This window comes from Stegodyphus dumicola, chromosome X2 (assembly GCF_044657685.1).
Source record: "Stegodyphus dumicola isolate Sdum_Otavi_A_Nest chromosome X2, ASM4465768v1".
NCBI lineage: Eukaryota > Metazoa > Arthropoda > Arachnida > Araneae > Eresidae > Stegodyphus > Stegodyphus dumicola.
The window spans coordinates 125,056,487-125,074,405 of record NC_140781.1 but is presented as its reverse complement, the minus strand read 5'-3'; the positions used below and the strand labels follow the sequence as shown (position 1 = coordinate 125,074,405).

Sequence of the window (17,919 nt, the reverse complement as noted above, 5' to 3'; positions counted from 1 at the left end):
AAAAAGTTTAAAATGACATAAGATTCCCATTTTCCTATTTTTAAATTAATTTTTATTAAAAATATGAAACAACTTTTTGTTTAGTTCCCTTGGTCCCTATACTCATACATAAGAAAATGTTTTATACATATAATATATTTATATGTATCATATGTATATATATTTATATATACATAATATACATATCATATATTTATATATATAAAAGTTTGATTCTCATACTACAAAAATGGAATAACACATTTAATTCCCAAAATTGTAATTTCTGACATTATTACAACTTGCATTGAAAGGTCGGTTAATAAATAAATTACAATAATTTGAGGATGATATTTTTTCTTTAAATGGTAGTCAGTGATTTTTTTTCTTTTTTTTTTGTGTGATTTAGTAGTGTATAATGTATTTTAATTTATAATTTTGTTAATAACATTAAGGTGAAAGAATTTTTACACAAAAATTCAGTAGTATTGAAAACCAGAAATACCATGCAGGAAGGAAGGAAAGGAGAAGAACTAGTTTCTACTATTTGCTCTCTTGAAACACAGACACCGAGTGTTTGCTTCTCTCCATATATAAGCATACCGAGAATCACTGTGTAAAGCAAAGTGAAACTCATCAGTAAGCAGAACTGACCTCCATTGATCTTCTGTCCAGTTTACATGGACTATGTGCCCAAGTCAAATGCTCCCTCGGGTGCGGAGAGGTAAGCAGGATGCAAAATGCCATTCACCTAGCATACAAACCTTTCAAGTAGCCTTTTGCATACTGTCGTGGCTGATGCTGTCCTTCCTGTTCCAGAAATTAGCCTGAATCTAAGCAGAGATGGAATTTCAGTCCATACTGTGAAGTGCATTAAGTCACAAATACTGGTCATCTGCAGAAATGGTACTTCTTGGCCAATCTTCAGTAGGTCTTGCACAGGCTGAAGGAGCAGTTAGAAAAGGGTTCCATAACTGGCTTACTATGGTACAGTCAACATTAAGCTATCTTGCAGCATCCTTTTAACTTCCTTCTAATCTGCCTATGGCTTTATAATACAATTTTGCTGGCAAATGTCGCCTCAAAATTATTTTTACACTTTTGCTATCTTGAAATCATTTAATTTACCATTGTTCACTGAATATAGATTCCCTCTAAACCAGCTGTTTTTTGTATTGTACTTAAATAAAACAATGGTAGCACAGTCACTTTATGTAACTTCATATTGTATATCATATATACTGCTTTACCAAGAAAAGCTTCTGTTATGTTACACTGACTGTTACTGAAATGACCTAGTCATCCTTGCAGGCATTATTTATGGCTGAACTTCTTATTTGTGAAAAGATGATGACTTTATCCTTGATGCTAAAACAATTCTCCAGTTTGGATGTAATTATTTATTAGATGACAAAGCTATGATAGGAAAACTACACAGATTTTGTCATCATAATTCTGCCTAGTTTCCAATCAAGCAATAGCTCTCCAGACAGTGGAATTATATAAATTACTTTGCTGAGGCATCATTGATTAACATATCAACAACTGAAAACATTTCTGATAATTTTTGATTTAACAAGTGCTCATGTGGAATTTACATCACTATTAATACTCTTCTGCAATAGTTTTTTTTATTTTTCTGCCACTAATGTTTCATTGGCAATCTATTCTCACCCATTCTTAAAAAATGCTAAATGGAGTAAATTAAAGGCATGGGAAAACAGGAATTATGACTATCCAAAAAATCAGCTACTGAGACTTGCAAGATGATTTTTGCATATATTTCACCAATTCTCATTGTTAATTGCTTCCCACCAAATTATCTACATTTCTTCAGATAATTTTGCAAGATTTTGCATACATTACAACTCTTATTGATAACTTTTTAAAAATTAGCTACACTTCATATCAGCAAAATTTTCTTTTAACTGATATAATTGCTCTTAATGCAGATCCAGTTGCACATAAAATAACCTACTGACAAGATTGGGATACTAAAGTAATGGGATACTAAAGAACAGACAAAGCAAATGCATTTCCAAGATAATAAGGAATTTAAGTACACACATCACATTACATTTACTGCTGAAAATTTTTAATATGCTTTGAAACAATATTTATAAATTACACAAAAATATTTTGCATGTGTTTAGCACAAGTATTAAATGCTTTTTGAGAGACAAGCAACTTACTAAAATCAGGTTTGGCCGACATGAGATGCAGCCTTAAATTTACAGATGCATTCATCTCATTATGGTTATTTATTTTTTTAAAGTTTAAGAAGAGAGATTTCTTTATTAATTACATGTCCTGCAAATGCCAACAGAAATGTTAGCATCTTGTTAGAAAGCTTCTCATATTATCCAGTGATGTTTACCTAAAGTTTAACTAGGGATTTTCTTTGAATTTATCTTTTAAAGCATTAATTCACCACCCCCCTCTTCATAACAGAATACAATTAACTTAATAACTCTTGATCTGTAGTAACATAACTTATATTTTGGAGATGCTTGCATTTTCTAAAAGTTTTTACTACAGTTAAGTCTGTTTTGCTCACATATCCATCAATATCGTACTTGTGGCTGGCAATTATGGAATTATCCAAAGGCTTTCTACCTTGCTTGTACAGTGAAAAATGTATAAATACTAATAAAATGGATACTATATAACTACAGTCAAAAGTCGTTAATCCGGACTCGTTGGGACTTCGGCGATTCCGGATTATAGATTATCAGTTTAAATCTCGTAAGATGGCATGCAGAAATTCTAAAATTAAAAATATGAAACCATAATTTATGAAATAAAGAACAATTATGATAAAAATTTACAAAAAAAAAAAAAAAAAGCTTAATATTTATTTGTTTACTTTATTAAACATTTCTTTCAATGTAAGTTGTTTAAGTTGCTTCGTTTTATGTGATAATACTTTCTCCTTAATTCTATAAACAGACATAATTTCTTGTTCAGTTACAAAGTTCCGCTGTTCAAGTCCCGTTAATTGCTGTGCCGAGAATCCTGACTAACTTGTCAATCGAAATTTTTTCATTTTCACTAACCTCTCTGTCACATTCTTCATGTCTTTATCCATTTTTTGGAGCAATTCCACTTTTTATTTGTTGGACATCGAAACATACTTTTGTTTTGTAGATCCTTTGGAAGTTCCAGCATCGGAAATTCTATTTGACATAATCGAAATTTCAAGTTTACTTTTATAAAATTGCTCTTACAGTCTGCAAAAAATAATAAGCGGGATCCAATTCGAAGATTAATTAACAATGCAATCATTAACATTAACTGAAATAGATAATTAGATAATTTTAGCTTACACTCTCCGTTATACACTCATGTCCAAAATTATGTTTACATGCATAAATTCACGGATTTCTCAGAGACTATGACTTATAATTTAATGAATTTTGGTGGAATCATACATAACATGATGACACATAAATGCAAAAGAAAACATTGAAGATCACCTCATATGATATAAAATTGTAGCATGAAACAATAAAAATGGTAATAAAGTGTGACAAAGAGAGTTAAGAAAAAAAAGGAATGATTCAGAAAAAGAATTAAGTCTTATGAATTTAATATGGAATATGATCTCCCCTGACTTGTACACACATATCACAACGTGTTTTAAGGCTGGAAATAACGTTGTTAACCACAGTTTGGGGAATTAATCTCCACTCTTCCAGCAATGCCGTCTTCAGAGCATTTACATCTCTAGGAGGAGGATGTATACGTGCAATTGCTCTTCCAAGGTAGACCCATAAGTTCTCTATCGGGTTAAGGTCAGGAGAGTTTGGTGGCCAAGGTATTCGCTTAATGTCTTCACTTTCAAGGAATTCATCAACGAGGTTTGCTCGATGTGGACGGGCATTATCATCCATAAATAAAAAGTCAGCTCCATATGCATTCCTGAAAAGTCTTACATAAGGATCTAAGACCTCATCGCGATATATCTGGCCTGTCACAGATCCGCTGCTGAACACGTGTAGGGGCGTACGTCCATCGATCATTATTCCACCCCATACCATCACACCTCCACTACCGAAACGGTCACGTTCCACAATGTTCGAGGTATCATTTCATGTTCCTGACTCCCTCCAGATGTAAACATGTTTAGAATCACCAGTTAAACTAAACCGCGACTCATCAGTAAAGAGAACATGAGACCATTGATGTTCAGTCCAGTTTTGATGTTCTTTACACCAGTTAAAGCGATCTCTCTTTTTCTGTGAAGACAGTAAAACACATACCCTTGGCTTTCTGGCATAGAGGCCTTTTTCATTAAGCCTTCTGTATATTGTTTGCCGTGATGCAACAGTTCCAGTGGCGGCTGCAAGCTCTGAACGTAACTGGCGAGTAGTAGCCTTTTTGTTACGACGGGCAGTTAATGCCAGATACCGATCTTCAGAAGCAGTTGTCATTCGTTTCCGACCTTGTCCAGGCCTCCTTACAACACTACCATCATTTTGAAACTGTTTCCATAGCTTAGAGACTGTCTGTCTGGAAATATTCAGACATGTGGCTGTTTCCATGATTGACTGCTCTGCTTCTAAACGGCCGATAATTCGCCACTTTACAGATTCTTCCAAATGATACTTTGAAGCCATAACAAACCGCTTTGAGTCCCTACACACTGAAATCAAACGCTATGTTGCAGAAATTCACTCAAATATTCAGTTTGCGCAAAGCGCTTGATTCACCCTTGGATGATGTAACGCCTAGATTTGCATATCACAAACCGTTTGATTACTTTTGATTGGATAATGCTAATTAGGCTTGGTTTTCACACATTCTGTGCAAATACGGATCACATTGCTTCGATATTTCATTGAATATCATCATTTTTGGGTATGTAAAGATAATTTTGGACATGAGTGTACATTAAACGCGCAGGCGAAAACGTATTCTGCACTTGCGCACACGCATATGCGCAGTAGTCAAGGTCTTATGCGCACGCGTAAAACGCCTGTGCGCATGTGCCAACGTGGCGCGTGCGCAGAAAGTTTTTAGCTTTGAGGTCCGGATTATGGGTGTCCGAATTAACGACTTTTGACTGTATTAATAAAATGGAAAACAACTGTTTGGGTCGGGAGAGGATTCAGGTGTTTCTTTTTCAAATTTCTTATCACCGCATTGCACAACTCTACTTTAATTTCAAAATAAGCTTATAATTTTTCTCATAACTTAACATGAAATATCTTAGCAATATGCTTATTTCAAAAGTAATATATTTAATGCCAATTTCATATATATTTGCCATATAAACAGGAAATATGTTAACGATATGTAACTGCATCATATCTAGTCCTTCAAATCCTGTTTAAATTAAAAAATTGTAGACCACAGTTTTACACCATTAATATTTACATGTTAAAATATTTTAAACATTAAAAAATAAATAAATAAAAAAAAATAAAAAACTTAATGCAAATTATGTTATATAATGGAACATTAATCAAAGATACCCAACTTTCAGGTTGCAAAAATATTCTAAACATAATTTTAAGCACCCACAAAAGGCATTTACTAAAAACTAACTCTAAAAAACTAAACCCAGCGGCACAAACAGCCCTTAGAGAGCCATGGCCGGCCAGTGCCCTAATATCTGCTTTCTAGACAGTCACCCTACAGGGTGCTTGAGCATCTCGGCCTGGACAACCACAACTGAAGTCCCCAAGTGAACTTGGTACTCACTTTATAGATTCACTGCAGGGATGAAAGGCTGAGTCGATCCTGCCCAGCCCAAGGATCGAATCCCAGACCTGTGGTGTTGCTGAGCAACATGCTAGCTACTGCATCATCAGACCTTTACAGGGATTTACAACTTTTGTATATTACTGACTTCATATACTTACAAAGATAATTATTTTTCAGCAAAAACAGTTGGGCTGTTCTCATAAATAAAGCTAAATTATGAGAAATAATGGAAACCAACTAACCTTGATCATGTGTATCAGTTTCACATGATGGAGCCCAGTTATCAAGATCAGATTCTAATAATTTTATGAGGTTTTCATTTTGCTCACTGGTATCAGACCTAGAATTACACAAAAGCCATACAAAAACAGTTATATATATTAAAAAAAATCTACATTTTTATGAACAACAACAAACAAAAAAATACAATTAACAATATCTGGATTCCATTCTGCATACGCAAGTCTGGCACAGAAGATATAACATAAGTCTTGTAAATATACATTCTGAACATCTGTATCCATTTTAAAAAATAACATAAATTCCAAACATAATACATGATATTAAAGACAATTATGCACTGAAAATTTTCACTGTTTTAATATAAAATATTTTAACTGATAGCTCAAACTTTTCCCATGGTCTATAGAGAATAAATTGTTATGTCTTGCATTCATTTAGTCGACTATTGAGCCAGCAAGGGACACAAGAATAATCTGACAGAGTTTGCCATTCCATATTCTGCAGGAAGTAGTTAAATTTTAATCTCTATAATAGACTAAATTTCTTTGAGCCTCATTTAATAGCATGCATACATGGGACATATATGCCCCCCCCCCAGGGACAAGGGTTAAATTACTATAGTTGCATGGATCTTAACTAGAATCAGTGGATCCATGAAGACAGCCAGGCAACTTAATACCCTCACCTTAATCTTTCAGTAAAGTAACTCAAACATAAACCTTCTCTGTTGGAGAACAGCATGGGTAAAGAACAGCCTAACAGTTATATAATATGTGATACCAGAAATCAAACTCTGCAGATTGTGGAAACGATAAACAAAGCTTAAGGTAAAATTTAAAGTATTAAAATATGAAATTGACAAGACAATACAACTGCAAGCTTTTGCTTGGACCCTCAACCTACGAAAGCAATTATGACTAACACCGTTTCAAGTAAATCACATACTGGAAGAAACAGTAGCAAGATGGTCAGTAATAGCTACCACAAGGTCTTGTTTGAACTCAGGAGCTTTAAAATTAAATACATCAATTAATTTGCATCCTGGTAGGAGCAGATAAAAGTAACAGTCACAGTACAAGCAAAATAACTGATTAATTATACATAAAACCATACAGTGCTCAGCAAAATCTGATTTTCCAGCTATAATGGGTGCACATAATGTGCAATACAGAATTCATCACTGAAGAAAAGATTAAATGACTACAAGAAGAATTTTAGTCCATGGGTCCATAGGTGCCAGAAACACAGAAACATACCATATCTTAATGGCTCCATTTACCAATGCTTGACACAACAGCTGTGCCAAGCATCATTATTAATAATTGTCAGCCAAAGCACATACATGAAGGAATGGGGTGTCAGGATTTGGGATGTGCTGCATACCACCAAGTATGCTGCAACAATACATAATGCCATAGATGTCCTGTAAGAAGACAGCAATTACAATGCTATATTCACTAGTACACAGATATTTCAATCCTCTAACACTGTCTCTTCTGACAAATCCTACTTTTGCATACAACATCATGATGGTCATATGTGCACATGTGGAGGCATAAACAGGCTATGTATGCACTTGTGAAGGCACCAAAGATAATGAGCATTGGAAGCTTGTATTCTCTGTGGTCATACCAGCCAAGAAACCAGGACTGATGTGGGGTGTCACATCCCATTCACTTCTAATCAACAAATTTGATACTTTCATCATCCACATTACTGAGGATTTAATGCCAATATTCTTCATATCTTCAAGTTCTCTGTCACCTAATCTTTCAACATGATAATGCAAGATCACTTTTTTCCATGCTGTTCTATGTTTCCTTAATACACGGGACATTTAACTCTTGCCTTGGTCAGAGTGTTCTCATCTTTCATCAATGAAAAATGCTAGGTCAATGATTGCAAAGAGACTGCCATGACAACATTCCCCAGCCACTAAAACGAATGAACTCTGACAAAGAAGTGGACTGCAATACCTTTAACTGCCATCCAAAGTTTGTTCAACACTATGCCCAGATGTATAACAGCAGCTTTTGTTGCCAGAAGGAGATGCTCACGGTGCTCAATTCTGCATGTTCTTAGCTCAAAATTCTCAAATTTTTTTACTGTAATGTATTTATAATATAGTAAATCTAATTCTCTTACTTGTCTTTTTATGGTACAGCAATTTTAGAAGCCAATGGAGCATTATTCAATACAAAATGTAAGTTTGAACTACAATTAAAAGATTTATATATTAGAATATTAAAGTTTTACTTTGAATTTTTTGAGGAACTCTGCTTTTGCCAAGAAGGATGCAAATTGGTAAGGTCTTCCTGCCCTTTTTTGCGTGCAAATCCCAAACGGCAATACATTGACACAGCATTCTGAAAAAAATAATATAAGATTGCAGAATCTAACATCATACTACAATTTTCATTATGAAACATTACTCTGAGAATTTTTTATTTAAACTTAAGTTTATTAATAAAAATTTAATTTCTGCATGCAAACAAACAATACATACAGACTGAAAAATTGGCAAACTTAATTTCAGCTAATTTTGAAATAACCTTAAATTAAATCTTTCTCAACTTATTATTAAACAATTTAAAGGAAAAAAGTTACAATAATTTTCTGATTCAGCTTTTAAAGGCAGTTATTCTGGATCACATTTACATGATAATTTTCTGCCTCCAAAAATCTTTTTGAGGATAAAAACCTCTTTAATGACATTTGGTTAATCCTACCAAACCTTGAAAGACAGTTATAGTTATTGGGTCCATTCAAGGCTAATTTTGTACAGTGGATGGACAAAAATATGGAAACACCTTGTGAAATGCATGTTTGAAAAGAAAGATTGATTTTAATGAAATATGTAGGTGGCGCTGGCGTTTTCAACTACTGACGCCACCTATACAACTTTGTAAATGTGCTAAACAGTTCAGTTGTTGTCGGAGTACTGTTATATGAGGTTGTCATTGCATTATGTCACAGTTAACAGACTTCGAACGTGGGCAAACTGTTGGAGCACGTATGGTAGGTGCTTCCGTAAGCAAGGTATCCAAGATGTTTAGTGTTTCAAGAGGTACTGTATCGAAGATTTATTCCGCATATTTGAAAAGCGGAAAAACATCATCTGATAAATCACAGCATGAACGAAAGTGTGTCATGAGTGATCGTGACAGACGATCATTAAGGGCAATTGCGACGAAAAATAAGAAGACCACAGCTGCAAAAGTTTCTGCTGAAATGAATGTTGTGTTACCGAACCCTGTGAGTACCAAAACAATTAGAAGGGAGCTTCATAAACAGGGAAATGCTGGCCGTGCTGCAATTGAGAAGCCACTCATCAGTGATGCTAATGCCGTAACAGGAAAAGGTGGTGTTTAAGTCATAAAGCCTGGACTATAGAGCAGTGGAAGCGAGTAATATGGTCTGACGAGTCTTCTTTCACATTGTTTCCCACTTCTGGCCGAGTTTACGTCTGGAGAACGCCATCGCAAGCCTATAATACAGACTGCTTGTTGCCAAGAGTGAAACATGGGGGGGTTCTGTTATGGTTTGGGCAGCCATATCGTGGTTCTCTGCTAGCCCCATGATAACTGTGTCAGGGCACATGACTGCCAAGACTTATGTGAACATTTTGGCCGATCAAGTTCATCCCATGGTACAAACTTTGTTCACCGATGGTGATAGTGTCTTCCAAGACGACAAAGCCCCTGTTCACACATTGTCCAGGACTGGTTTTCTGAGCACGAGGATGAGTTGTCCCATCTCCCCTGGCCACCACAGTCACCAGACCTGAATATTATCGAACCTTTGTGGTCTACATTGGAACAGAAAGTGCGTTCTCGTTATCCACCGCCAACGTTATCTGAACTTGCCACCGTTTTTTGCAGGAAGAATGGTATAATATTCCCTTGGCAAACATACAGGAACTGTATTTATCCATTCCGAGAAGACTGCAAGCTGTTTTGGATGCCAACGGGTTTCCTACACCATATTAAGCAAAGGAACATGTTTTTTTTTAAAGGGGTTTCCATATTTTTGTCCAACCCCTGTATGTTACACTTCTTTGTCTACACTAATTAAATACTTAACCCCTTGGGTACATTTGACGTTTCAGACAAATCATTCACTTTCCCCCCCCTAGGAGCGGATGACGTGTCTAAGACGTTATTTAAGGTTAGGCACAATTCTGTTCATTTCATTGTAGCTTGTATCAGTCATTTTAGAAGAGGCAATTACAGTATTTCAGTGAACATTATTTACGATACACTGCCCCATTATGTCAAAAACAAGGAATATATTTTACGATAGTGATAGCGAAAGTGACTTTGAGAAATCTAAAGAAGAATGGTTTAGTGATCCTGAAATTGACAATTACAATGAAATACAAAGCGAAGGCGATGAAGATGATATTGAACTAGAAAATGATGACAATTGTAATGTAATATCAAGGTTTCGAAGATGCACAAGACGTTTATCGAACAGTGATATTAGATGTTTTGAAAGAAGTCTTGAATGAAGATTTTTGGGACACTATAGTAGAAGAGACGAATAGATATGCCAGACAAGTGATAGAAAAAGAAGGTTGTGTAACAAACAAACAAAAAAAAAAGGTGGTTTCCTGTAAGTTCTGATGAAATGAAACATATTGCATTATGTATCTTGATGTCGCAAATGAAGAAGCCAAAAATGTATATGTATTGGTCAAAAAGATATGCAATAAGTACTCCAATTTTTGCCAGTACTATGCCACGCGATACGTTTTTTGATATTTCAAAATTTCTACATTTTACGGATAATGAAAAGGAAAATAAAGATGACAGAATAAGAAAGATTAGAAATATAGTGGATTACCTAAATAATAAATTTTGTTACCTTTATACTGCTGATAGTGAAGTAGCTATTGATGAATCGCAACCAAAAATTATATCCGTTCCACATGCAAATATTTTCTCAAATAAATCCATACCCAAGGGTTTACTTGCTAAAATGAAGAAAATATAGCAAGTGCAATTAATGTACTGTAAGAGCAGAAGAAAATGTGCAACTGATTGCCCCTAGGAAAGAACCTTTCATAAAAAAAAATAATAATCTGAAAGGTTTTTCAAGTTTTAATGGTCGCCCAAAAGTGTTTGTTAAGATTTTTTACAGTCTCGTTGAGCTTGCAGTCTATGAGTTTGCTGTTACACACACTCGTGTTAACCCCTTTTTTGTCTTTTTAGCTTTGTTATTAAGCATCATTTTCTTTGCACTTATGCCGCATACAATTCAACATCAAAATTACAAAGTTTTTAAAAGCAGCATACATTTAGAATTCCCAACACAGTGTTAAGTGTTGGCATACATTTTTCTGCATTTATTTTTTTAAAGTCTTTTCTCGGTTAATCATATCAATGTTAAGTTTTCTTACTAAGATGGCTTTACAAAACTTTTTTGTCTTTTTATTATTAATGTGTTGTGCATTTACTTCTTCTATTAAATATCACATTCTTGGACTCATGCCACCTAAAACTCAATTCAACAGCAAAATCATAAACTATTTAGAAACAGCATATCTATAGAATTTTTTATTGACAGTTTTGTGTGCCAGCAATAAAAAATGTTTTATTCCATACAGTATTGCCACTGTTTGTTTTTAAATCATTGAGTTTGTTAATCGAAAATTCGTTAAAGTTTTCCAAATGATGAAATAGGTAATAAAACTAATTCAAAATTCAGGCTTCCAAGCGTTGATGCTCAGGTGGAAGACTACATTATTCAAAATTTGATGGCTCTAGGTACAGTTGTTTTTCACAATGCAAGCAACATACACACATTCATGCAGATTCTTCATTATTTAATTTCTTTAAATATAACATATAGCAATAATATTTGGTACAGCAATTTTAAAAGTGATATGCTGTTCATTGTGATTCAACACAAAATACCATTTTGAGACTAATATCCCATTTGGGACTAACATCCTTTTTGGGCTTGTGGGGGGGGGATAGAGATGAGAAATAGGATTACCAAACTGTCATCAAAAGGCTTAAAAAAAATTGAACCAAGACAACTGATAAATATCTTTTTGTATTTTGCATACAGCTGTAGTATTAGTTCGATATATGCAAGGAATATACTGTAAATCTTCACACAGATCACAGAAAATGATGAACACAATATACAATGCGATATTTTTATAACATAGATAAACAGAGCCAAGTTTACTGTTTCTCCAAAGTTTGGAAGCACAGACACTAGTCATAAGAGGTAACATCATGATAAATAATATTTCTGCACATGAAAGCAGTAATAAGATAATGTGGTACTGAGAACACAGAGAGTGTCAGATGCAGAATACAAGTAAATTACTACACAGTTTGGTACAGAAAACAATATGAATGAAATATTGTGTGACAAACAAGAGTTGTAACCTCCACTGCCAACTACATAACTATCCAGCAGAAGTGCAAGATAAAGACTACATATTTGATAACTGATCTGCAAATTTAAGGTTCTAGACAAACCATTTTCATCCCCTTATTTAATAACACTTATCCAAAACATGCACACAAGAGCTTATGGTTGCAATTGCTGAGCAGGCCTGAATAGATATATTTCACTATGCTGTGGTTACTCTCACACAGAATACACTTTCAATACTTCAGCAATGATTTTCCTTCCTCACTATAAACCACATATAACTAATACTATGGATACAGAGGCATAACTGTATTAAACACATAGTGAGTGATCTACATAAAATCTTAACATGAATACATAATGTAAACTGTAAAGCTTATGACACTGCATAAATCTCATAATTAGAGATTTCTTTTACCTTCAGGTCAAAAAACAATACACACAGACTGAGGCACTTTAAAATATACCACAATTCTGAGCAAACAAAAAATGGCTTCAAACTTTCATATAGGTCTTTAAATATGAGAATTTTAAAAACCTTTGCCATACATTTCAAGTTATAGAATTATCAGTTTCAAATTTTAAAAAAATCACCATTTAAAGAATTTTTAGCTTGAATATATGTCCTCATAATATAAATTTTTAAGTAGAAGTAAATTTAAATACAAAATCAAAACACGGTGAATTTGGCCTTACATTCTTTAATGTTATATATATTGGGTCATATAAAAAGTCTCCCTGCTTTTTTGGTACATTTTTGAACATAAATTTTCTTTATTGAAAATCAATTTTAATCAACTACATATTGAACATTATTATCTATGACTTTGGCCATTTTTCGGGTAGCTTCATAATTCCATCATTGCAGAACTTCTGTGGTTTCCTGTCAAAAAACTTGGCCAAGTGATTTGTAGCAACGCTTTGGTCAGCCAATTTTTTTTACCATCAACAGAGTTTTGCAGAGACCGAAACAAATGATAGTCAGATGGTGCAAAGTCCAGGATATATGGTGGGTGCATCAAAACTTCCCAACCAAGTTCCGTCAGTTTGTTCCAGGTCATTAAAATATGTATAGTTGTGCATTGTCATAATGGAACACAAATCTCTTTCTGTTGGCCAAGTCTGGTTGCTGTAATAGTCCCCTTCTCTGAAGAACACTTGGTCACAAACCCTAAAAGAAGGGACAGAGGACCCTCTTCTCGCCTCGGCCGGAAGATTGAAGTGGACTTTCACCCCTGGTTGCAGGTGGGAGAAAAAAAAAAGAGATGTGAAAGAGAAAGAGTGAACGCTGGTTTGCGCGCTCTACTGTAGTGAAAATGTATTTTAAAGTTTTCTAAATTGTAAGCTGTACATTGTTGTATATAAAGATAAATATTTAGCCTAGAACAGGTCTTGTTTCTTTGACGGAGACAAGACTATGGTACAACTGATGGCAGCAGCGGTGGAATTTTAAAAGGCCCACTAGTCAAACGAAGAAGTGATGTTTGAATTTTGAGCAGAATCATCCTGATTCTATGAGGTTTGCAGTTTTGAACAAATCATCCTGATTCAATGAAGTTTTGACAGCATCCTCATGACTCTGTGCAGTTTAGAAATCAGCTCATGTTCTGATGTTGATCTACATAAGTTGACGGAACCAAAATCATCCTGATTTTCACGTCGTATGAATCATCCTGATTCCAGTTTCTTCATTTAATCTAAGTGATATTTTAGAGAACTGCCACGGTTCTGCACAACGAGGTTTTTCATCAAAAATCATCCTGATTTTTGTGTTGTAAACATACCGATGCCAGTTTCTTCGTTTGATCTAAGTGATATTTTAGAAAACCACCACGGTTCTGCACAACGAGATTTCTTCATCAAAAATCATCCTGATTTTTATGTTATAACATTAAAGTTCCATGCTGGGAAGGAAGAGTCAGCATGTTCTACAGAACTTGATCGCATAAATTCTGTGTTTGTGGGAATCTTGTGATTTCTAAGATCGTATAAAATAGATATAGTGTCAGTAAATCTTCATCTAACAAGTCATCAAACGGGATAAGTACCTTGATTTTTACATTAAGGCAGTGACTTATCCTAAGTAGTTAATTTTGTTAAAAGTTGATACATTGTCTTCCTTGCTATGCATTTTAACTCGTATGTATGTGTATGTTATGGTGTTAGTTCATAATGATTACTCATAACAATTTGCATAATTGTTGAAATAATAAGGTACAAATTCAGTAGCATTGAAAATACCAAAAGTCTTTTTACTGTTGTTATTCGTTGGTCCTGTTTTAACATTTTTGAATGTAAGATCAAACAAAAATTAACTATGTTTGGAATTAATGTATATTGGTTTTATTGTTATTTAACAGTATAAGAATTATTGACAATTTTATATTGTTTCTTTAATGTATCAGAAAACACATCAGCACTACTGTAGCTGTGAAAACTGAGATTTACTAAATTAAGTACAGTTGAAATTTATTTAATTGGATTGTTACTGATGGTGGGTTTATTGTGTACTAAGTGTTATTGAAATTGTGATTAAATTACTTACTATTTTTATTAGTATGTACTCAGGTAAAAACTTACTAAAACTCAATTCATTAATTCTGTAAATGTAGTCATAGGGTGTATTAGATTTTAATAATATTAAGGAATTTCAAGGAATTTTGAAAATTGTAGTACTGAGTATACTGAATTCTTGTTAAGATTCAGATCATTTACGATGTTTGTAAAATCACTGTGCATTAATGGTTACTATTAATAATGATAATCTCAGTAGCATTGTATTTTTGATTAATGTGTGATAATTCTAAGTACAGAAATTGAGTGTGGCACAAAGCTTTGTTAACTTTCTGACTTCAGTGACTTTGGTTAAAATGGCTTTCTTGGGAAAAGGAAAAATTCACTTATACAACCTAGCAATAGAATTAGGGGGGAGGCTACAATGAGTCTAAAGATTATCGAGCTAAAATCTCCGATTCAAAAAAGTGCAGCTTATGACAAAGAGTTCGTTAAGGCTGTTTTTGAGGGAATAGTAAATGAAAGGTTGGAAGAGGAGAGACTTCGAGAAAAAGAGAGAGAGAGAAGAGACTTAAAGAACAAGAGAGAGAGGATTGCCGTTCTAGGGAAATAAGACAATTTGAGTTAGAATGGCTAAGGATCGAGGCAATGGGTAGATCGTCGCCTGCAGTATCAGAAAATTCAAAGTTGAGTAATAAGCAGTTTCTTCGTGAGATACAAAAAAATTATTCAAAAATTTTATTCGGATAGTGTGGATATTAGTTTGTATCTAACAATGTTTGAGAGACAAGCGAAGAGGTTTGGTATCGAGAAGAGCGACTGGGTAGCTTATTTATTAGCACTATTGCCCATGGAAATCGTTCAACTTATATCTAAAGAACCCGAAGAAAAGGCTTGCGATTACATATAGGTAAAAGCTTTGCTCTTAAAAAGATTCAAATTGAGCCCCAAAATATTCCGTCTTAAATTCATTCAGCATCAACGAAGATCAGATTAAACATGGAGGGATTTGAGTTTTGCTATGAGAAATTATTTAGATGGATGGTTAAGCATTCTGGAGATAAACGATTTCGAGAAACTAAAGGATTTGATGGTTACTGATCAAATGAAACGACGAGTCGGCAGCGAAGTCAAGGAGCATCTCTTGGACAATTGGGTAAAAGTCACTTCGGCAGCTAAGTTGGCAGATATGCTAGATGACTATGAAGATATCAGAGGAATTCGGAAGAAATCAGCCCATCCAGGGTATCAAGACCGAAGGAAGAATGATAGGAATTTAACTGATCCTAAAGATTAAAAGGGGGATGACGAGAAAAAAAAAATGTTTCGTCTCAGGCAGAACAAACGAAGACTAGCCTAAACAAAGCATTTGAAAAAGGAAAGGCTTCTAAGTGTTTTGAATGCGGCTAAGAAAATCACCTCAGGCCCCAGTGCCCAAAACTCACCAAGCATAAATCTCCAGCCATGGTAAACAACATATACCAATATAAAAGCGCAGAGGAATTGCTGTCTCCGTTTATCATGGACGCATGTGTAAATGGTCATTCTATTAAAGTGCTGCGGGACACCAGAGTAAGCCTCGATTTGGTGAGTCATAACTATATCACTCTGGAAATGTTTACGGGAGAAACAGTATGGGTGAGAAGTCCTTTGGTCTACCATTAGCATGCGTAGAGCTTGAGATGAATGAAATTGGGTTCATCCAAACTCAAGCCACAATCATTGGAGAGGATTTAGACAGAGGATATGTATATTCTGGGAAATCTAATCGCAGGAAGATTGCAATCACTAGTTCGAAATTCCAAAAATGCCGCAGAAACGCCCAAAAGAAAAGGCATACCCCACAGAAAGTGGCGGATAGGGTTTTGAGAAAGGCGACTTTTCGGGAAGACAGGGTCAGTGAGTTCCCCACTCCAATCCTTGACCCTACCATGGGAACAGCGATTTTGCTACCGCAAGCAGAGAGCAGCGGGGAAGAAATTGCTCTAATAAAGACTGGCCGAAGAACATTTAGTGACTCCCAGAAAAGGTGCGAAATGTTAAAAGCGATTTACTACTCTATTAGCTCAAGAAATGGAAATCAATCATCGAAACAAAGAGATCAAAGTTCGAGTTCAAAGAGATCATTATGGAAATGAGAAAAAAATACTGGTAGTGCTGATAGAATTTCGGAAGAAAATCCAAGCATTATGCCACTTCAGAAACTTTGAAGGAACTTCGGCTCATTTGGGGGTTAAAAAATCGAAGGATAGGCTTTTACGGTATTTTTTTGGGCCTGGTTGTTTTAAGGAAATTGAAGATTACATTCGTTCCTGTGACAAATGTCAACGAGCCAGGAGACCAAATGAAAGGAAGAAAGCCTCTTTGAAACTAGTACCCATCACTAGAAGAGAAACACGCTAATGTGACAATCAAAACCGTGAAAAACAACCTTATATTTAGCGTAGGTATAATGAAACACTCAATCGATTTCGAGGGCAGCTAAAGGTCCCTCCTCATCAGGAGAAAGAAATACATAGAAAGAAGAAAATAGGAATCACAGAAACACGTGGTGCTTATCAGCACTGCACGTCGTTATAACTAGATTTTTAATCAGAGTTGCACTGGCCGCCTACTTTTACTGAGCCAGGCTGTCTGATCAAGCATAAAGAAATATTAGCGAAGTTAAAATAGGGAGCGAGGGGCAAATGCACATTACGCTCAAAATCTGAACTTCAAATAATGGAAAGCAACCACTGAACGGATTTTTATACCCTCTGGTAGTACCAAGTGCGAGGAGGTAACGCCATCTATCGGCAAAAATAATTGAATTAAGACAGTAGAATTTTAAAGGCATTAGGAAGGACTGGATTGGACTTCAAATCATTAACTAAACTTTCTAAATCTTTGTGAATGTGAAAAGCCTCAAGAAAATCCAATTCGCCTATGGAAGAAGCCTTTTGGATGATTTTTGCAGACCCAAAATCAAAATTATGGTTAAAAGTCCAGCTATGATACGCTATTGAAGACTTGTTAATTTCCCCTTTTTTGACATAAGATTCATGTTCCTTGATACGAAACTTCAACGCTCTTTTTGTTTGG

At 34.8% G+C, this 17,919-nt stretch overlaps 1 protein-coding gene across 2 annotated transcripts in view; it reads right to left on the bottom strand.

Moving 5' to 3' along the window:
* Positions 1-17,919, bottom strand: part of LOC118197094 (protein FAM91A1) — a 169,635-nt gene that overhangs the window by 63,727 nt on the left and 87,989 nt on the right. For both annotated transcript variants that reach the window (XM_085809656.1, XM_085809657.1), the window contains 2 exons: positions 8,188-8,297; positions 5,931-6,028 (listed from right to left, as the gene is read on the bottom strand). In XM_085809656.1, the coding sequence (XP_085665782.1) occupies positions 5,931-6,028; positions 8,188-8,297 (208 nt within the window). The remainder of the gene's footprint in view (positions 1-5,930; positions 6,029-8,187; positions 8,298-17,919) is intronic.